Source organism: Gavialis gangeticus, unplaced genomic scaffold (assembly GCF_001723915.1).
Source record: "Gavialis gangeticus isolate Ggan-Ray unplaced genomic scaffold, GavGan_comp1, whole genome shotgun sequence".
Taxonomy (NCBI): Eukaryota; Metazoa; Chordata; order Crocodylia; family Gavialidae; genus Gavialis; species Gavialis gangeticus.
Window position 1 is genome coordinate 9,589,913 of NW_017729031.1, and position 23,575 is coordinate 9,613,487.

General features: G+C 41.3%; 1 protein-coding gene across 4 annotated transcripts in view; it reads right to left on the reverse strand.

The window, feature by feature from the left end:
- The window catches only part of MBD5 (methyl-CpG binding domain protein 5), a 110,466-nt gene that overhangs the window by 61,389 nt on the left and 25,502 nt on the right, over positions 1–23,575 (reverse strand). For all 4 annotated transcript variants that reach the window (XM_019522444.1, XM_019522447.1, XM_019522446.1 and 1 more), the window contains exons 2-4: positions 15,198–15,871; positions 4,657–4,759; positions 2,257–2,437 (exon numbers count right to left, since the gene is read on the reverse strand). In XM_019522444.1, coding sequence (XP_019377989.1) covers positions 2,257–2,437; positions 4,657–4,759; positions 15,198–15,310 — 397 coding nt within the window. In that variant the 5' untranslated portion in view covers positions 15,311–15,871. The remainder of the gene's footprint in view (positions 1–2,256; positions 2,438–4,656; positions 4,760–15,197; positions 15,872–23,575) is intronic.

A 23,575-nucleotide genomic window follows, 5' to 3' on the forward strand; every position in this document is an offset into this window, starting at 1 on the left:
GTGACTGGTGCCTCCTGGGTCTGGGGTGGAACCTGGGGTCCCCCCGTGGCCAATAGCCGAGCTAAGGGGGCATGGAAGGGGTCCCCCGCGTGCTCAGCAGCGGACCCGGAAATGGATCGAAATACTTCAAGTCCACTTCTGGGTCTGCCACTGAGCACATGGGGCCCCCCCCACACTCCTGTGGGATGCTCCATCCGCCCCACCATCTCAGGGTTCACGAGCCACACCTGGTACCTTGAGGTATGTAGAAAAAACATATAAAGCGGTGTCTATGGCCGAATCATAGATTCTTCGAATCAGAATCAAATCTTCAGAATCTGAATTGAATACTGCCTGCTTTGCACACCCCTAGCCAGCAGCACATGGGGCTGGTTCAGAGCACATGCTGCATGCGACACCCCCACTGGCCTGGCCCTGCATGCTTGCTCTGGCATATGGAGCCAATCTGCGGGTTGGATTCTAAGATTAGATGAATATATCTACACATCTACATATATATATTGCTTATACCTGTTCTGCATTCAACTAAGTCAAATGTTTCTAATGTTTAAAATTCTAAACATGAGAGTTGGCTCAATGAAGAATGGTCCTCTTTGCCCCATTTTTATTCTAACTTTTTGTTTTAGCAAAATACTTTTGCTCCTACTTAAAGTTGACAAGTGCTTTGTCAAAAAAGGGTAGACTTAAAACCTGCATTTTAATGCTTTACTAAATTAAAGCTCTTGTTGCCATTCTAGCTGCAGTTTTATTTACGATATCTGGACACTGAATTTCGGTTGTTTCTAGGAGGAGCTTTTTCTTTTTGTTTCCAGGATTCCTCTGTATGTTTGTGGTGGAAGGAAGGAATGTACACAAAAAAACTAGATGCTTCTTTATTAGATCCACTCTAAAGGAATTAATAAATTAAGCAGTATCAATTCTATTCTTCATACATTTTCCACTCTCAGAGAAAGTTCACTTTCCTTTTCTTTCTACCAACATTTTTTCCTAGAATCTGTATTTCCCACTTTTACTTTAGGGATGGTATCATCCTATGGTGGCCACTATGACAAATTTGGTTACTCTGGAAATTTATACCTCAAACAGTATAATTCTCCCTCACACTGAATATATGATTTGCAGATGGCATATTCAAATAAATCTAAAGGACTATGGACAAATATTCATTTGTCACCTTCCCTATAGAAGACAACAATTCACACAAGCTGCAATGACAAACCTGTTCTTCACCCTGCCTGCCAATGTCACTCAACTATACTACGGTGACAAGCTTCTTTCCTTCCCATCATTACTAGCTGCAGGAACTCATTCAATTTCCACAATCAAATGTTAATTCAAATACATGAAATATTTGATACTGTGACTGAATTACCAAAGCAAATTTATGCAAGTTCCTCCCTCTGAATGTTGGCTCCTGGTATATATGAAATGAAATGTAAGTGTGAATATCTAATCTTAGCTTTACTGGGGCACATTATAGGGGAGGAGTTGTGTGCTAGGAGGCTTACTTCTTCAACTGGGAGATGCATAGTGATCTTGTAGGGAAGCAGTCATGGAAGGCTGCATAACTGACCCATGTTGGTTAGGGATTTAATTAATAACTTATTATTTATTTCTGTTTTACTTTTTCTACTTTTTAATACAGAAATTAAATGCAAAAGATATAGTATAGTCATGTCATGGTAAAGCTTAAACTAAATGCACAGGAATTAGAAAACTATACCGTTAAGGGTTCTAACAGCATTAGTTGCATTGACCTACTAAGGTAAAGTTTTAACATCAGAAATAGTATTCCAAAAATACAACAGCACATATGCACCAAATATTGCGTAGCTAAATTAACAGTTTTATGTATATCTTAACTTTAGGATTTCTTTCTACTTGAAAATTCTTCATTCTAAAATTATACCAGGAGAGGTTTTGTAGTTTGTTAGTTACAGTAAAATCCCTGTTATCTGGCATAAGTGGGGAATGGGGGGTGCCAGTAACTTAAAATGCCGGTTACTTGAGGCATAGGGGTTTCCAGCTGCATGTGGAGCAGCAGCAGCAGCACAGGGTGGCAGGTGGCAGCAGTGGCCGCCATGAGCAAGCTTCATCCTCCCGGCATCTGGACAGCTGGCCGGAAATTCCAGTTAACAGAGTGTTCCGGTTACTCAAATGCCGGATAACAGGGATTTTACTGTACTTTTATAAGGCAATAGTTTGTAACTTCACAAAAACATACAAGTCTGCTTTTCCTTGCATAATATAACTTACTTGTCCCCCCCCCAGGACTAGTCAGAACGAGTGAAGGATGAGGCGCTTCCATACTTTTATGGAGTGTAGCCACAGCAATAATTTTCCGTTTATGAATGCATAGCTTGGTGACATCTTCATCTGCTTTTACATCTTCAGCTGTTCTCTGTTTCACAGCAGCTCCAGGATCAAAATTAAATACCTAAAACATTGAAATCCTTATATTAGAGACAGAGCAACAACTCCAAAAATGTATCAGAACTGGAAAGAGAACCAAAGTTTGTCACAAGTTTCATGGGATATCAACCTTTATATCATGTCTTAGATAGATATCAACCCTGCCTTGCCCTGCAATCAGCTCAGGTGGATGCTCTTGGTCAGAGCATCAATGCTGTACAGACAGCTTATGAATACAGACATTAGTGGATGGCAGAATACCTCCTTTGTTCTTCCTTACAGGGCATGGCCTCATCTTGCTCATCTTCATGCTTCCATCCACCATATTTCTTTCTCTATCCAACTAGGTGAAACTATTAGTACAAATGAATTTCTGCAGCAGATTAGCCTACCAGATACTAATCAACAGAGGGATCAGAGGGAAGAGAACCACAATGTTGGGATTTTCTCAGTAAAAGGAGGTATCTGAGATTGCCTACACTGAAGGGAAGGCTAGATGATAAGGAGCATGAAAAATAACAATGTATTTGTTTTAGAGAGTGTGGGTAGGCGATGAAGAGGGAAAACATTTTGTGTTCCACCACTACAACACTCAGAGGACCACTGTTCAGGAAACCTGAAATCCAGCTGTCGTGTATGATAAATATTAGAAGTAAAAAAAAGGCGAAACAGCTGCCCTTTAGTGTAAAAAGGCAAAAGCACGCATCCCTTTAGTGAAGCAGAACTTCAAAGAGTATTGCATTTGTGCATGATGCCTCTGTTTAAATAAAAAGGAGAGATCACACATGATTAGGATTAATTTAGGATCAAGGAAAAGATGTTTTGGAATACAGACTAATAGTAATAAATTTCAGGCCTATATCAGTGTTATACAATAATGTGACACAGTTTATATATTTTATGAAAGCTTTCTATACCTTTTATATTTTCAAATGATGGCAGTCTTGATGCATACTTATAAAATATATATTTTAAGCATTAAACAAACACATAAATTATGGACCTACTCCAAAAGTTGTTGAAGCTTACACAGAATGTGCCAAGTATAAACAACTCTTTTTGATAAACTCTTTTTATTCACTAGTCAATATTCATCAGCTTCACCTTCTGGTTCTCATGCATTGGCATAATGTTGTTATGTTTAGATTTCCATCAATACAGGAGGATGCTTATCTTGTTGCATATACCCTATGCCTTTTTCCCTTGCAAAACCAGCTGGTGAAATTTGGGGTATGCATTGTACGTGAGAAAAATGAATCTCCCCAAGGATGAAAATTTGGCAGCAGAAGACTGATGGCAGAGTTAACTGCCATGGCTCTGGAAACTATGGTAATTAATACTGCCACTGCTCCCCTGCTGTCAAATTTCAGGACCTGTGGAGAACACCACCCCCAACCAGATGGTATGGCCCCATGAGCTGGACCGGGTCATTGCACAGGGTTGGTACATGGCCAGACTCAGCATACAGTCCTGGAGCCAACACATGGGGTCGGGCCCAGCACACAGCTCTGGAGCCAATGTACAAGGAGTGACTGGCACATGGCCAGCGTATGACCTCAGATGTGATCTGTGCGGGTGCACAGCCTTAGAACTAGCGCTCAGCCCCAGACCTAGCGTGTGGTTCCCGACTCAGTGTGCTGGGTCCAACTCAGCACAAGGCTCCAGAGCCAGCAGATGGGGTTGGACTTAGCATACTGCTCCCAGACCCAGTGCATTGGGTTGGTTTGGGGGCCTCATCTGACACACAGGGCTGGCAGTGGGGTAAGAAGTGGGCTCAGTTCCCTAGGTGCTGCTATGTAGCTATCACAAAGTAAGATTTCCTCCACCTCCACTTCAGGCTGTCCTGAAAGAGCAAGGTGTGTCCTTGCATGCTGTGTGCAAGGAAATATACTAGTCACCCTTTCCACTGATGTTTTAAACTAAAAAATACATTTAAAAAAAGTTTGGTATTTTACAACCATGTTGTCTGTCAACTATTACTTCCATTTTCCTCCTCCCCACAAGAAAAAAAAGCATCTCTACTTGAAAACAAGAAATCCTTTAATTTGGGCATAAATCACATATTTTTCTGAAGCATAACCTCTGAATAAGTATGAAATTATGGCTCAGCAGAAATAATACAACAACCAACATTAGTGAGCTCTTGCTCATGAAAGCTTATTCAGTGCTAATTCAGAGAGTCTATAAGGTACATCTCTACCCTGTGTTCTGCCTATATGTTTAAAGTTACTCTCTACTTTTTACCTTGGGGAGGATAAGAGGACATTCTAAGCCACACTTGCATGTTCCATCAGTCAACAGGTAAGTCTTCACCTGCTCCAAGCAGGATAATAAAGATCCACTGGGACTGTAAAGCAATAGAAGATATACACAAATTAATATTTATAGATGACAGTATCTATATATAGTTCCAACACGTCAAGTGAAAACTAAGTAATTTCAGTTTTTGAACTTTCATTTTGTAGTTTATTTTTCACCAGGAGAGAGACTTTATTTATTTAAGAGCACAGTCCACTCCCCTCCCCCCGCCCCCCCCCCAAAACCAGAAGAATTGGTTTGTAACAGACCCCAAAATATATCTGTGAAAGTCAGAGATCTTAATACAAAAACAAAAGGTAACACATGCAGAAAAAAACCAAAGCAATCAAAATTATAACTATTTAATTTTCACATTGCAGTAGTGCTCAAAGAGGATCTACACTGCATAAACATTTTAAAACAACTTTTTTTCTCCCCAGTCCTATAATACAGTACAGGAGTAGACTGTGACATCTCCATGGACTCTCTCTGTGAGGCCACTGGGGATCCACACAGATACAGGTGTACTTGCATGGTGTACTCTGAAGGATGAGAACCTCATTTAAGAGCTGTCATCACAGGAACATGTTTCCAGCAGTACAAGATACAGGATGGAAGATCAAGGAAACAGTACATCAAAGAATCTCAACCTGGCACCCCCAAGGTGCCGAGAAATCCTTCCAAGGCTGCTGCAGGGTGCCACACAATGTTAGCACTGTCAGGTGTGCAAGCATGATTGACAAATAAATCCAGAGATTTTGAATAAAATCCATAGCGTTAAAAGCATCGTGGCCTTTCTGAGGTCTTTGCAACAGAAGACTTACTCTACACTTTTTCTGTAGTCAAAAACAGAGTAAAAATTAAGAGCTGGCATTTTTCAAAGGATGCCTGCTACAGTACATAAATGTAGTTATACAGACCAGTATGTCCATAGCTTAGCTTTGATTCAGCTAAGTTTTCAAATGCCTCACTGACTCTGGGAGATATTACATCAAGAACCCAGTAAAAGGGGGTCCTGATCCCCTATAACCTTGACAATTCCTATGGACTAGAGCCTCAGTAGTACTCTGTGATGCAGATATTGGGATTTAAAAGTCAGCTGGAATTCAAGACACAAAATTGATAATACATGTAAGATTTTACACTTAAGAACAAAAGATAAAACCAAGTACTTTGCATAAAAGAACACTTACACTACATACAAACCAACTATTACAGATGACATTAACATTTTCAGTAAAGATTTAAATTATAGGCAAGAGGTACATGCTTTGGGGTGAACAGCTTTAGACTGCAAGACTTAGTATGATAGTTTTCCTGTTCTGGGAAGAATTGGACATTGTTTCTACCAGAAACCTGTCAAGATAAGACACTGTCGTCACTTATTAAGCAAATGTTATCCCTAAATTTTGCAACTTGCCTTTAGAACATCAGCACAAACCAGTCATTTAGGCCTATATCAGATTTTTACATGTTGTTTGAAGTAAGCACACAGTAATAAATTGTTACTCAGGGTATGCCCTCACTGCAGTTAATTTGGGGTTACTCAGGTGTTGCCTCCATCCTTCACCTATTAACAAGTAGGATCTTCTCAACCAGTTATAGGGATGATTAAAACACAAGCTAGATGGAACAGCTGGAGATAGGCTAGAGCTTGTGTTCTCGTTTCATTTGGACTGGTAAGTCATCCATTTTGCAGTGAGAATGCAAGCTAAATCACCTGAGTACTGAGTTATTTAGTGCTTGATAGTATGCATAGGAACACTGCATTTGTTCTGGGACATCATGCCCGTGTCTGTCCTAGAACAGAGAAGTCCCTGGACTGGTATGTACAAACATCACCTTTTCATCAGAGTTTAGGAAATGTCTGAATGCAGTGCCACTTTTCTACCATTAATTTAATCATGTAACCATAAAACAACTGTTCAGATAGATTTTGTGATACCCCAGGACAAAATGTTAGCATTTCTTATCCCATGAGCCTTTTTAGAGTTTGTTTCAGGACAATGGACATGGAAGTGTGAACAACTGCACTTTGTTCTGGAATAAAATGGTTTCTCCCAGGAGAAATGCAACATCTGTTTGTAGCCACAAATCCCATTTTTGGTTCAGAAACACAGACAAGTTTGCCCACAATTAACTGGCAAAGAGTGGCTCAGCTTACTGTAGCACAAAACCCCCAATGTGATAGGACTCCAAAATTCCTAGCCACATATCGCAGTGAATGCAGTGAAGGTAAGTAACACAAATATGGCTTTGCAGTGAGCCTACTTATCCCTAAAACTGGACTAACACGGCTGTCAGTCATTCCAGTTATGCAAAGATGTCGTACCACCAGAATCAGAATTTTTTCCCTGATTTAGGTTTAGGTTAAACTATCACCACATCATGGTGGGAATTGCTATTTTCTTGCCACATTGGTAGAGAGAAATGCACAGTGCCAGGACTGCCCATTTTTCATCACTGCTTGCCTATCTTTATTTGTGCGCGCGTAAGTAGGGACCCCTTACCACCACACCACGACCATGACATATACATTATGCAAGGGAAGGAGTTGTTTCATGCTTTCACATAGCGAGCACAAGTCATTCCATCATTGTGCTCTGTCAAGGGACCTAAAACAGCTAAGTACTTTAATAAATTACGCTGATTCAACCAGTTGTAATAGTGGTCATCATAAGCACACTCAAAAGCAGGAATGATTTTGAGGTTTAGAGCGTCTTCCATAGAAATATCTGCCTCAAGTTTGATATGGATGACCTTGTGTTTGCTCTTGTTCAAAAGCTGTAACAAACTGTATTTATTTATGTCATTTTTATCACCGTAGGGATGTTACACTGTCTGTATAGATCTTTAAGATTTTGGGACACAGCTTAGTCAAAGGTTATGGACAGATCTCTAATTAAGAGCTATTTGTATGTCAAAGTGTGAGAGTCCAGAGGGCACTCACCTAGAGTACGTCCCTGGCCAGGGGCATGGACTGCACTGCGTCACGATGTCCACGCTACAATGGGAGCTTCCCATCCACACCTGCCCGGCTTTACCTCTTTGACAGGTGAAGTGGATTGGTGCTAATCTGCAGCTGGGGCAATATCCAGGGACTGGGAACGGAACCCAGGGTAGAGAGAGCAGGACAGCAGGAAAAGAAAAGGAAAAAGCCTGGGAGCTGGAGATGCGGGGTGAAGGCGGTGGAAGTTGGATAAGCCCCTCATCGGACCCCGAAGAGGAGGTGACACCCTTGCTGTGGGAGTGAAGAGGAGGGTGGAAGAAGGAAGGCGGCAGAAGGCAAATTAGGGAGAGACCCTAGCAATGGCGGAGGTGGCGGATCCGCCCGAACCGTCCACTGTGGGGGTTTTTTGGTGTTTTTTTTTTCCTCTTTCCTTTGATGTTCTGTTCTCTGCTTGAGAGCCACAGATTGGGTGCCGCCAGATGCTGCTGAGCCACAGGCAGTCCAGGCAGGAAGAAGGCCCAGATCGGGGCTGGGCATTCTCCCATGAGGGAAAGGGGATTGTGTGCCCCGAGGGGCCCCCCGACCAGATCGGGAGTGGGGCAGAAAGCCTACAGACTGTGAAGACCATGCCTCCTTACCAGCTGATCGCAAGAGAGGGAGTTCCCTTCCTCGTTAAGCAGCGTGCACCGCCAATTAAGCCTGGCATGGTCCTAATTAAAAGTATCCAGGAGGAGTCCGGGGCAGAGACAGTAAGCTGCTGACTGGCTCCAAGGGTTAACAGAGCCCCAGGCAACCAGGACCAGACTTCAATGACGTCCAAAAGAAGAAAAGGATAAAAGCAATAAGATTTCAGTTAACCCAAAAAAATAAAACAAGAAGGGAGTAAATCAATTGGTTTCAAGTTGGTCCTTTCATCGCTTTCATTTTTGGGCTTCGGGCATTGGCACAGCTCTGGCGATTGATCTGGGTGTGGGGCGGGTAGTCACCACCTCCCTTTCATAAACATCTTCTTATCATTAAAGTCATGGCAGGAAGGAAGAAAGGGCACCAGACCTCACCACAATCAACCACAAGGGATGCAGCCACCCTGAGGGGACCAGTGAATGTCAGCGGGACGTAGAGGTACATGCCCATACCCGGTGACTACCCGACGCAAAGGAACAAAGGGAAGTGAAATTAATAAGGAACGCTGGCCTGTTGTGTTACTAGAGCAAGAACAATTGCCACTCCCAAACACAGGCAGAAAGGGCTATTGTTGAGATGGGCACTCAAAGTATTGTGACGGCTCTTTTAGAAGAACTAGGCTGTAGCCAGATGAGAGGGTAAAAACTTTACCTGTCTTTTTGTTCTGTCTTCAAACTAGATGATTACTTTTCACGTACAATTACTTTCTTCCACGTAATAAATCATTTTTGTGTTCTGGTACCTTACTGACTGCTTGTGGTAAAATGTGATCTCAGAGCAAGTGATCTTTCAGGCTAGCCCCATATATGGAGGGATTCTGGGGTGGACCTTGAATTTTTTCATGGCCCAAGAAAAAACTACTTACAGCTGGCAAAAATGCCTCTGCTGCAGCTGTGGGGTCCAGTATAAGGACAGTGGAACTGAGACTTGTGGGGAAGTTATTCCAAGAGAAACCTTTGTCTGTTCCTTGGGACAAGCAGTAGGACAATGGGGAGAACCTTGGGGCTCTAGGAATACTCCTAGAGATGGGTCTCTGACAGTGGTTATAACAAAATAAAAAAAAAATCAGATTACATACTGAGCAGTTACAATCACTGACTTAAAGGGGATAAATACAAAGAGTTAACTTTTAAATGAAGAACTCACACTGGTCTGGATGTAAAAAAAGTAATTAAAATTAACAAAATAGAATCAAGTGACTTTTTTACTCATGCTTATTCTCTTGTCTACAAGAACATGGATTTTTTTTTGTCTGTTTTAACTGCATAGTTAATTTTTAAGCTGGAAAAAGAATGCCAATTACTAATGGAAGCTATTAAATTTCAAACATTTTATTTTTTGACAAGTTGTCAACTCAGGTTAATAAAAATAGGTCAAAAGCTTTTCAGTTAGTATCTGCCTTCTTAATACAGTGATGTTTTAAAATAAAAAGTCTTCTTGAAAGTAACATAATAACATTATACTTCATTTTACGCTATAAAGATGCACCTGATTTTTATAGGACACTAAACTAATACTGAAGTCCATTAGTAAGTTCTATATTTTGTTTCATAGTCTACATTCAATTTCAGTTCATATGGTTATAATACACAATATGTAGATCACTTGAATAAAAGATGAATTTACATTTTCAGATGAAATTCAACAAGGACAAGTGCAAAAGTCCTGTGCTTGGAAAGGAATAATTGCATGCATAAATAGACTGGGGAATGACTGCTAGACTGCAGTACTGCAGAGGAGGACCTAGGGGTTACCATTGACCATAAACTGAATATTAGCCAAGTGTGCTACTAAAAAAGTAAACAGCATACTGGGTTGCATTAACAAGAGTGTAATTTGGAAATCAAGGGAAGGGATGGAGATAGACTGTGGCTGTAAGGGAACAGGACTAGGAGCAATGGCCTCAAGCTGCAGCAGAGGAAACACGGGTTTGAGATTAGGAACTTTCTGTCTATTAGAGTGATCAAACACTGGAACAGGCTACCTAGAGAAATGGTATAATCCGCATCCCCTGGAACTTTTAAGAGCAAGCTGGACAGATACCTGGCTGGAATGGTTTAATGAGGCATTGTCCTGCCTTGCACAGGGGCCTGGACTAGATCACTTTGAGAGGTCCATTCCAGCTTTACTTTCTTATGATCCTATTTAATCAAAGGTCTAACATTTAACCAACAGTGTCCAAAGACTTGCCAAAGTACGACCTTGGACAACCAGGTACCTTATGCCTCAGTTATCTCAGTCTTGCTGGGCTGTCACTTTAAACACAAAGTTACACAACACTTCAGGACTAATATAATGACTTATATTTTGTCTATCTTAAATTATACAGAAATGTTTAAAGATTGAGTAAAATGATCCACTTGGAATTTAGACAGCACAGCAGATTTTATTTTTTTTAATCTTTCCAAACACAAAGGTCAAAAACATATATACATGCAATTTTGTTAGTGATGACTAACATCATGATTTTTTTATTGGTATTTCTAACTGACTGCAGCAGTTAGCTCTCTGATGCCTGTGGCACTGATGCCTACACAGTCAGATGGGTGGCAAATTGGCTAGATAGTCACACCCAGAGAGTGGTGGTGGATGGGTTGTTTTTGACCTGAAGGGATGTGGGCAGTGGCAGGGCTTGGTTCTGGGGCCTGTACTGTTCAACATCTTTATCAGTGATGTGGGTGTGGAAAGCACGCTGTCCAAGTTCACTGACAACACCAAGATGTGGGACGAGGTGGGCATGCTGGAGGGGAGGGACAGAATCCAGCTAGGTCTAGACAGGTTACAGAGGTGGGTGGATGAGTACAGGATGGAATTCAAGGCAGGAAATGCAAGGTGCTGCATCTAGGGAGAAGGAACCAGCAACACACCTAAAGGCTAGGGAGCACCCTTCTTGTCAACACAGTGGCAGAAAGGGATCTTGGAGTCATTGTTGACTCCAGGATGAACATGAGCCACCAATGCGAGGAAGTGGTCAGTAAGGCTAACTGCATCTTGTTGTGAATCTACAGATAGATCAAAAACAGGTCCAGGGAGGTGATCTTTCCCCTCTATGCAGCGTTGGTCAGGCTGCAGTTGGAGTACTGTGTCCAGTTCTGGGTGCTGCACTTCAAGAGGGATGTGGCTAGCATTGAGAGGATCCAGATGAGGGCCACTCGCATGGTCGAAGGATAGCGGGGCAGGCCCAACGAAGAGAGGCTAAAGGGCCTGAATCTATTCAGCCTCCACAAGAGAAGGCTGAGAGGGGATCTGGTGGCCATTTACAAACTCACCAGGGGTGGACCAGTGGAAATTGAGTGAGGCTCTGTTCCCCTGGGCACCACTGGGGGTACTAGGAATAATGGCCACAAATTGTTAGAGAGAAGGTTCAGGCTGGACACCAGGAGGCATTTCCTTACAATTAGGGGTGCCAGGCTCTGGAATGGGCTCCCAACTGAGGTGGTGCTCTCTCCTACCTTGGGGGTCTTCAAAAGGAGGCTTGACAGATATTTGGCTGGGGTGTTATGACCCCAGCACTCATTCCTACCCGGGGCAGAGGGTCAGACCTGATGATCTGTTTAGGTCCCTTCCGACCCTAAGCACTGTGAAACTATAACCTATTTAATAGGTTAGGTATTAGGTAGAATTTTATAACTCTGCAGGTGGGTAAGTATTAGAATAGTTTACTCAAAGAGATTCTGGAGTCTTCATCTTAAACTATAATCTAAGTTTAGTTTGGCAAAGATTTGTCTGGGATGATTTAGACAGCGATAATCCTACTTAAAACACAGTTTGGACTAGATGACCTCTTGAATGTCCTCTTATTTTTCTATGATTCCTATTATAATATAGGTAATTCAGCTAAAAGGCTAAATTAACAGAGTAATACAATCATATGATTTTCCTCAATTTTCAATAAAGAACTTGATGTTGAACAAGATATCAGAGACAAGGTGGATAGTGGGAATAAGGACATGAATATTTGCAAACTGAGGGACAGGATAATTGCCATTCCAGAATTTTGAAGAAGCTGGCACATGAAATTGTACATCTAGTAGCAAATATATTTTAACAAATCTGTAACTGGAGAAGATACTATATGATAAAACAGCAGCAAATACAGTGCCTAGGTTTAAATAGGGATTAAGAGAGAAATCTTTTTTCATGTTCAAGATGAGCTGACACTGTAATGAGTGCAGAGAAAGGCTATTAAGTTGATGAGGGGAATACATGTGTACAAATTCATGAAGGGAAGTAAAAACCAAGGAAAGGAAAAAAAGCATACAAGTGAAAGTGCACTGTGAGCATAAATAAGTACATCCTGATCATGAGTAAATTTAGGCCAGAAATGAGAAGATGGTTCCTAGATATTAGAGCAATTAGTTTCAGGAGCAGCTTGCCAGTGGGAGTAGCAAAGAAACATGCTCCCCCCACCAAAAAATAAAAAATAATGCTGTTTACAGATGCAGGGGGAAAAAAACCCCAGGGCTTTAAGCTCAGTGCACCCTTGCACCAAGCGCAGCACATGTCCAAAAGAGGCACCACATTAGTTGGACGCAGTTCGCCCAATGTCTATATAGATTGGGTGCTTCAGCAGGGCTTTTTGGTACTTTTATCTAATAGATGATTTAATCACCTTTAGATAAGAGCACCAAGATGCCTTGCTGAGCCGCCTGTACAGACCCTGCAGAGTGGGTCGAACTAATGCACTGCTTCTTTCAGTAAAGCGTTATTCCCCGCCCCCCAATCTGTCAGTGTGAATATGCTCTATATATGGAGGTATTATATAACATAAAACTTGCAATGTCACTAGTAACTATGACATGGGAGGTCCCTTGCAATTGCATTTTCTATGAAGCTGACATTATTTTTGAAGTTGGAACTCAGGATCTAGCTGATCCCTGGGAGGGACTTCCAGATACTTCTAAGTAGCAGGAGGACTTGTCAAGGAATTATACTTTCCCTTGATCAGACACAAATGACATTAAGAAGTCAAGGGTGCCTTTCTCTGTTTTGGAAAAACAGCATACATGCTGAATACTCATGAATATGGGCTTCTCTAAGACACTAGAGCACAGTCATCATTAATGGGATATGTTATTTTACAAAAAAAGACAATTCTTAAAATGTGCACAACTTAGGACATGACATTTAATACCCGGTAGCAGAGAGCACTTCTTGACAAGAGAGAGAAAATAAAATAAGGAAAATAAAGTTTCCAAAGCTATCAAAAATCACCAGAGAGTAACTAACTTAACTAACCATGCAAACAGGAATTTACACACATACAAGAGACAGAAATACTGTATGGATATGTGGATCCTGAGGAGCTCAGTCTCACAATGAGGGGTTAGTAAGAAGGCAATGAAGATGGTTCAAACAGTGGTTTAACCACAGTTGTTCTGTACTTTATGCCCTTGATATGGGAACAGAATGAAACTTTGGAGCATGCATAGCTCCAATGGACTCAACTGGCAAAAAAAAGTCTCTACTTTTGAGGCCCCGGGCACACATTACACTTGAAACATGATTAACCAGTTAACTGCATTTTAAGTTGTAACCTTGCCACACATCCAAACGATTAACCGTGTCATAAAACAAGGGATAAGCCACAAAGTTGTTCCACAAAAAATGTGTAATAACTTTGTGGCTGATTCTTATCATGCCATTAACTGAATGTGTGGCCAGGTGCATCCCTGTGGTTGGGAGCTCTGTCAGCTGATGGGGCTCCCAGCTGCAGGATCATACCATGTGCTCCTGCGATTGTGAGCCCCATCAATTGATCCAGGCTCCTAGCTGGCAGAGGCACACCATGCAGTCTTGTGGCTAGGAGCCCTGTCAATTGATGGGACTCCCAACTGGGAGAACGCAGGATTGTTATCCCAGGCTCCCCCTGCATGAGAAATAAAGAGTGATGGAATCTGATGCTCAAATCTCACATTCTCAGTCCTGCATGGCAGGATGCATGATTGTGTGGATCGTGCATCAGATCCCATCAAGCCTTTATCTGCACAGCTGCCAGGGGCCTGAGTGAACAATGTCCATGCACACAAAAAAAAACATATGTGGAGAAATGTCAGAAAACCAGCAATGGTTTGGTGGTCTCCTGTTTATAGCTGTAGGAAAATACAGAGCTTAGAAAGTGATATGGAACTTTTTTTTTTATCGTATAACAATTCCCAATACCTATATCTACAACATGGTCCTGTACATGACACCAATTTACTTTGCTTTGTATATGCAAGATAGTGGGTGTTCTGCAGATGCAGTTCTTTAGGAAAAACAACAGGATATCCAGGAGGAAACTATCAAAGACCATTTAAAGATGAATGTTTTCTAAAGCTATTACATGGGTTATGCTACTCAACTTCCCTTCAAATGGAAGCATAGAAAATATTAAAAATAATTGATATTTGCAACATAAAATCCATAAAAGACTAAAGAGAGAGAAGTAATAGATATTCAAAATATTCTGAGTTAATTGGTTTGAATAATAAAAAAATTAAGAGGCTTTACATTTGATGTAACTTTCAAATACATAATCCATAGAGAAATAAGGCATTGTTCATATGGCTTTATACACTACATATATTAAGTAGTGTAGTAATTGAAACTAGGTATAATATTAAAACAAAGAAGTGTAAATCAGGAATGACATGACAAATTCTCAGCTGGTATAAGTCAGTTGAGCACTGCCAGCCTAACCTGATCTTCATATATTAATATCAGCAGAAAATATGACCTAACATTTTTAGAATAACAAAAAGTTTGAAGCTACCATATACTGTGATTACATCATCAGAAGAGTCATTAATCTATAACACATTCTAGTATGAGAAGAATAATATAAAGTGCATACAATATATTTAATTCTCACCTGATATAGAGCACTCCATTCTGGTCTATCCGACGTTGCCAACCAACTGGAACTTGTACTGCTGGTGGCCCTCCATCCTTGTCCCCTCCATCACACTCCTTTCCTCCATTCATTTTTCTGCTTCTGCTTATGACTCTTCAAAGATATCAACAGTAAGATGATATCTTTTTATTACATGTCATCATGGCCTTCAAGAGAAGGCCATTCAGTACAGCTTTCCCCAGATTGTACAAAGTGCATTGGAGGCTCCAGTTCAATTTGAAACCAAGTCCTTAAAATCTGCCATTTTTTGTTAATGAGTCAGTATCCCATTATAATCCACATTAAATATGCAATGTTTAACTCCTTATGTATTCATAAGGATTAACTACATGGGTAAAAATGAGTGCTTCCAACTTTGGAAAATCATAATTCACCAGTCCTCTGTTACCTGTCAGAAAGGGAGGGAATGAATTTCTAGTTCAACAGCATGACTCCAAGCTTGATGACCATCTAGGACAACTTGTATTTTATGAGAGCTAGTCTCATTTTTACATATATGAGTCAGAGCTAATATCTCCAGATATTATACCCTTTAGATGCCACATTGTTTTTGCTTTCTCTTTATCTTCCATTCATTATCCAATGTTTCTTCTTGTGATTCTTTCATGACTCCGCAACTCCAATAAAACAATCTGAAAAACATAGAGATACGTAAAACACAGGCAGCCAGATGATTCTTCAGTAAAATTCACTGAAAATTAAAATACCATAAATCACTTACTCTATTTCTTTATTTTACAAGCTCCCAGGCCCTACTCCAATTTTTTTCATCTGCTTGGATTTGATAAAACAAGCTTGTTTGGGCAAACATACTGATGAAAACCTACCATAGGGATAGGTTATTGCAATCTGTCTGAAAACATATATGGTAATTCACATTGTGCTCACTCTCCCTATATCCAATATAGCCACTATATCCAATACATTTAGACTTCGTCTTCACCCCCACAGTGAGCTGTGTCTTTTTTTCCCATTTCCAGTGATTCCAGCTTCTTTATCAGCCTTAAATGTCTTTCACAGACTTTCATAGACATCAGGGCTGGAAGGGACCTTGGAAGATCATTGAGTCCAGCCCCCCGCCCAAAGGGCAGGAAGTTAGCTGGGGTCATAGGATCCCAGCAAGATAAGCATCCAATTTACTCTTGAAGGTGTTCAATGTAGGTGCTTGAACCACCTCTGATGGCAGGCTGTTTCAGACCTTGAGGGCTCAGACAGTAAAGAAATTCTTCCTTATGTCCAGCCTGAAATGGTCTTGCAGTAGCTTATAACCTTTCAGCCTTGTCATCCCCTGAGGCACACCCCCTCATCATCCTCTTGTCTGGCAAACATCAAACAGGGCCCCAAACAGTTCACCCAGAATCCCCCTGTTGCCCCTCTTTCTCAGCCTGGAACATTTGATTAGTGTGATTTCCCTGTCCTCCGTGAGGTGGAGCCAGACCAGATTGCCCTGTGCCTCATCTGCATATACATTTTTGGAGGATCTCAGGGCTTGCAACAAGAACACCTGGTTCCCATCATGACTGGGGGGCTAATTAGCACATGAATCCTTTGGCAGGGAGTATCTGGAATATACACATACATACTGAGCAGTGCTGAGCTATGAAGTCACCAAGGCTTGAAACGCTGTTGACTCTGCTGGGGCCCAGTCCAATGAACTATATGGTAAAAATCATGCACCTTTTGGTTTTGAACTAATATCATGCAGTTTGTACTGTATATAAATAGGTACAAAATACTGCTTAAAAGTGTTTATGGAATACCTGTGCTATAACTTGTAGCAGTTTCAAACAAGGTAAAATGCATCCATTCTGGATGAACTAAGTCTTTGGGTATCTGTAGTAATTTGTTTACATGCAAGTTACCACGGGTATCTTTACTTCAAAGGTAAGTAAGTGTTTTCAAATTTGCCCCTCACTTACATGTGCTCGGGGGAGCAGCTCTGACAGTAAGGAGGGGGGAAGAGGCTTTAGGGGGAAAAGGTTGAAGGGGCAGAGGGCAAGGGGACTACCTGACCCCCTAGATTTATTTTTCTTGCTGTAGTAATGGGAGGGGGACAAATTCAAGATGGACCTCCAATAATTATATTCTATACCTGAAAATTATATCAAATTATGTATTTTCCAAATATAGAATCTAATTTTGAGGGGTTTTCTTATATTCAAGTAAACATGGTAAATTATTGTATCAGTAAAAGTATTTTAATTGCATTTAATTATATAGAAACTCATTCAATACAAAGAAAAACAGCATCTCATGATTTTTCAGTGTAAATTTGCTATCAGTCTGGTATTTTTTATGTATGGGCCTCAGAGTACCCATGCAGAAAACTTTGAATTGCCTGAATGACACAGGAAAAATAATAAACATATATCATATTACTCTATTGTATGAGTAATCCCTATTAGAGATGTTTTGAAAGCAATGGATCATGTTATCCTCAACCAAAAGGAGACATAAATATCTGGGTTTACAATTAGCTACCTCTAGAAAGGTTTATTAAAGAGAGACTAAAATAAGTATGCAGTTCAAAATCTAACTATGCTGCAAAAGCAGTAATCCTAGAAATTAAACACTGAAAAAGTAAGACACTGTTGAATCCTTTACTATGGCAACAATAGCATTATAGCTTTTATTTTAGATATGTGCTGTTTCTGGTTTTTATTTCCTCATTCTAACATTTTCTTGCATCTATCTACTGAACAGATTGTAATAGAAGCAGTGCTTAGGACAGAAATAGTTCAAATATCTTGCATGAAAAACATCTTATGCTAATAGATTAAGATTGCAATTTAAAGGGAGTAAAGAAATGCAAAAAATTAGAATTTTCAACACCAGTGTTAGATTGTCCACATTGAAAATGTTTGTCTGGTATTATATGCTTAAAAACAAAACAAAGTGATGTATTTAATAATAATAATAATAATAAAAAGAAAACAAAACCTAAAGAGCAAACACCACACACTTCAACATCAACATCCTACTGAACGCACAGCATAATGAGCTCACAAGACGTGCATTTCTTGTATTTCATTTTACCAAGATATGCTCTTTATATATTTCAACCTTAAGGAGTTTTTTTTTTTTAAGATAACTATGTGTTACTTACAAGAACAATGTAGGCTGGCAGAATGAGGAAGCAGGATGGATACTCTATGCTGAGTCTCTGCTGAGACTGCAGAGACCTGTAGAGCAGACCTTCATTTGGGATAAGGGACTTAGTTACTAGCCTAGGACCCATTTCTCAGCCAGGAAAAAGTATTAGGGCACAACATGAAGCCTTGCCCTAATTTTTCTATGAGAAAAATCTAAGGTAGAAATCTAAGGTAAGATTCCCATGCTCCTAAAGTCCCTTATTAGAACGATTACCCAGAAAAAATGGAAAAAAATTGAGAATTAGTCGCTGTAGGATCATATGGGGAAGGCCCTAGTTATAACACAGTTGGGATAAGTCCAGTTGCCTCTTTACAGTTTATAAAGCGAAGTACACACTTACGTCTGGTACATCTTGTTTGCAGTGCATACTTCTAGACTTCATTACATTTTGTACCCCACATGTGGAGCTTGCATTTTTGCAGAGAGCATGGATGATTCTATTACTAAAATGGCAGGTGTCAGTAGCATCAGCGAGCATGGAGTAGAAACACACCAGCAAGGAATAATGAAAAAAATGCAAATAACTTCCAATGATAACCCAAGACACTGATATTATATGAGAAAGAAAACTTGTGTAACATAACTTTCCATTATCAGCAGCACTACCTTCTCAGGTGGATCCTTTTGCCTTTGAAATATTCTACTTATAAGTGTCTATAATAGTCTTTAGGCCAAACTCCATAACACATATAATCTAGGCAGAGGAATGGAATCTGCATACAGATTGCAGCTGATATAATATGGCAGTTATCATGAGAGATAAGTCAATGTGACCATATCACACATTGCCTGGCATGTCCTAGGCCAGGGGTAGACAATGTTTTTTGGCCAGAGCGCCGAAAAAACCACAATGTCTACCTTGGAAGGTGCTGGAATGCCAGCATACCAGAAAAACAAAATGGGGGTGAGAAGAGGCAGAATGCATTGCATATTGGTATATTTAAAATCATAAATGTTGCCTTTGTTGTGTATTCCATTTTTGTTCAGCATGTTGCAATCAGAGAGACAGAAAAAGAGAGACAAATAAGAGAAAGGGGAGAAAGAAAGAAAAAGGAGAGCAGACAGAGAACCAGACAAATGCATGTGCGCACGCATACAAACACACACATACACACACACACAAACACAGAGAACCAGAACACACCCAGAACAGACACATGCACACAAACATCCAGAACCAGATGCACAGAACCAGACAGAGGCAGACAAACGCACAGAACCAGATGTGCAGGCGCATGGAGCTGGGTTCCTGGGCCACTGGACAAAGTCTGACTCAACAATGCCATGGTCCTGTCAGAGCCCCTGGGCTTCCCCGGGGAGCCAGCTCCTGGGCTGCAGTGCAGCTGGCCAAGGCCCAGCCCGGAGCCTGCTTGTCAGCCCAATCACCTACCGACCCCGCACACCTAAGCCCGCAAAAGGTGTGGTGCTCTTGGCAAGGGGCAGTGCCAGCCTCATCCTGGTGGTGGACTGGGCTGGGAGCAGGTGGGAGTCAGGCAGGCTCAGCTGCAAGCCCTGCTACAAGCAGCCTGGGCTCTGTGGTTGGCAGCAGCTACCAGAGCCTGGGCTGGCTGCAGCTGGGAGGCTGCAAACAGCTGCTCCAGGCTCTGACATCAGCTCCATATCAGCTGGTGCATGCGCGCCTTGAAGTAGATGGTGGGGATAGGGCCTGAGGCATCACAGCCCTCCTGCTGTCTGCTCTGAGATGCACATGCAGTTGCTGCTGGCATGGAGCTGATGTCGGGGCTGTGGAGCATGCTGCAGTTGCCCAGAGCCCAGGGTGGCTAAAAACAGCTGCACCGGGTTCTGGAGCTCACTCATCAGCTGTGTCAGCAGGGAGGGAGAGGCCAGGGTTGCACTGCCTCAGGCCCTTCCCCCACCATCTGCTTTGAGGCGTGTGTGCACCTGCCAGTATGGAGCTAATGTCAGATCTTGGAGCAGATGTTTGCAGCCTCCTGGCTGCAGCCAGCCCAAGCTCTGGGTAGCTGCTGCCAACCACAGAGCCTGGTCTGCTTGCAGCAGGGCTTGCAGCTGCCCAGATGCCTGCTGGAAGCAGCCTGGGCTTCGCGGCTGGCAGCACCTGCCTGGAGTCCCGGCTGGCGGTGGCGGGCCAAGCACAATGGCTTCGTGTGCCGTGCTCGGCACATGTGCCGGGGGTTGCTGACCCCTGTCGTATGCTGACTTACCACCCCATACAAAGTCTTTTTCAAGGTTCTGGCCTTCCTCTATAAATCCTACAATGAGGGAGCATCTAAATACTTCAGGGCCTATGTATATAAACCCCTGGCACTGAAATGATGGGAAAGCACACTACCAGTAAAAGAACCAAACATGAACTGTATGGAAGTCAAGAGAAGAGCCCTAAACTATTACATTCTCTACCACAAAATCTCAAAATAATATTGGATCTTGTCATTCTCAGAACTCAGTATCTTTTTTTTTCCTTTCACAAACTTTCCCATTCACCTGACCAATACAGAATGCTACAAAATGATATGAAATCACTTCACTCACCCCTGAAACTCAGTCATCATGCAACCCTAAATTATGTATGGTAGGGAGAAGAAGAGGCCATATTCAGACAACTAGAACACAGTCAAACAACTCAACTAGTGGCAGACAACTTTATATGTCTTAATTACTGAATTTGGCAAATAGATATGGCAATTAAAAATTAAAAACAAATAGGTTTAATAGACTAGCTAAACTTTGGCAAGATTTAGTTATAATTCAAGGCATTTTTGTGCAGGCAAGCTTTTAGCTGAAACCTTATTTTGTTTTTGTGGATTTTATCTTGGTTATTTAGATGTCTTAGGCCAAGTGAACTTTTTCTGAAGAGCAAGACTGAATTAATACAGTATGTAAACAGATTTTGTGTGTAAAGACTGGAATAAATAAATAGACATCTTATTATTTTCATTTACAATTAGTTTTGGGGAAATCACTGGCAGAATATATATATTTAAAATATTAAGCTACATGGAAGCAGGTGAGATAAATATAGTAATCTCTCAGCCTGGTATTATGACTGCTTTTGCTTGCTCATGTTGCTGTTTAATGCAATCACACTGGATTCATTACCTGAGAATTACAGCCACCAATATTTTCTTTACAAAGCACTTTTAAGTAATGTTATTTTTGCTGGTTTTGCAATACAATGCATCAGCTAACACTGAATTCTATCCCTAGTATGATACTTAACAGCTTGATCAGATCAGCCATTTTCCTATATTACTCATGACTTGCAAAGATGTGATAAACAGCAAGATAATTTGCATAACTGCCTATGTGGAAAATTTTCAAAGATTTTTAGCCAGTACAATGAATAAGCACAAACTGCTTGCTTCAGCCATGAATATCTTTTTAGTCCAACTCTTGTCAAGCCTTTTAACCTTGATAAGTTTTGGAGGTGGAAGGACTGTAAACTGTAACATCAGGGTTTTAGCAGTGTAAAAATAGGAGCATTTGTACGAATTTAGTGCACAAACCATTTGTCATTCATATTTCCTATTTTTTCAAGTGCAAGTACAGCATACAAACTAGTGCATGTTAAAACTCAAAACATAAAACAGTGATTGGTGCTGTTCACTTCAGCAAAGTTGGGGTCCCAATCTGGTCAGTCACCATATAACACCTTGAAATCAATTATCCCCCTCTCCCTCTTGGCTTTCAAATAACTCCCTGCCAACCTCAGCAAATTTTCAAACAGAAACAAATTTTCTGCTGATCATAAACACAAAAAAATCCCCTCCCTAAACAAATGCAAAACCTCCCAACATATTTCTACCATTGCCATGATAAATACACCCCACAATGAAACCATCTCAATCCATGGATCTCGTCACAAAACGTGATACAACAAAACCTATAATGTTCATGGCTAAGTACAGACAGTCAAATAACCTGAGGCTGAATCAATTCAATCTTTGCAGGTTAGTCTAAGTTGTGTAGACCAAACCAATAAGCAAGTGAACAGACATTCACTTTTGATTGTGGAAGTGCAGCCACATGCCTGCAGTGGCTCAGGCTAGAAGCTGGGGGGAGCAACCACAAGGCTCCCTGCTTGGCTGGAGCAGACAGCTTGGGCCAAAACTAGCCTGCCCACCCTGTGGGGAGTGGGGGGTGCAAAGCATCCTGGGATGCTGGGGGACTGAGAGTTGAGTTTAAATCTGGAGGGAATCTGGAAAAGAAGAGCAATAAACTTATTGAACCCAAATAACTTAAGTCTGATACTACATCCAACCAGGTTTATCTTAAATCGGTTTCGGCCATTTTACAATAACTGTTTACGTGCATTGAACTTCTACTGTGTTACAAATTTGAACTCATTTCTGATCATTTATACGGGTGTGTGCGCAATTCCTTTCCCTAGCCCTTTCCTTTCTGATCACTTATGAGGGTTTGCAAAATGACCAGGGGTATACAGAGCCACAACAAACTGCCTTTCCGTTTACTGCATGGGATCTTTGACTTGCTACAGCTCTTATTTCAAAAGGATGTTGCTTCTCTGATCATCTGCACAGAACCACTGATGAGCTCCAGGTGAGTGATGCAGCAGTACCACAATATCACAAGAGACAGCTGAGGGGCTTATCCTTAATTCAACAACCAGATGCAAATTATGTGGATTGCAAACTACGCTGATATGAACAATTAGGGTTCTACTGTATACATCTTCCTCCAGTGTGCTAAATACCATCAAAGAATCCAGATGGGTGACATCAAATAACCATTAAGCTCCAGAACAAATTCTCATAGAAAAATTAGTGGTGGAAGAAAAATTTTCCCAGAAAAAAGCTTTATTTCTGACCTCACAATCCTTGTCCTCAAGGGAAACCTGCACAATATCTTAAGAACACAGGACTGGGAACAAAAAAAGCATAAAAAATGATTTTCTGACTTATCACACCTTACTTGTTTTCTCTGCTAACCGTTCTGTGTTCCATCAGTGATAATGGCCCTCTGACCTTTTGAACAGTATGGGTGCGTCCACATGAGTGCGCACGTGCCTGTTGCCCTGCCTCAAGTCCCTTTGAAGCAGGGCAATAGGCATGTGAGGGAACAAAAAATGTTCAGGGGTCTAAAAAAACCGAAATATAAAAAAGCGGAGCAGGGCAGTCCCTGACCATGCCCTGAGGCAACGGGAGGCTGGGTCTTCCACAGAGATGCTCTGGCTGCCAGAGCAT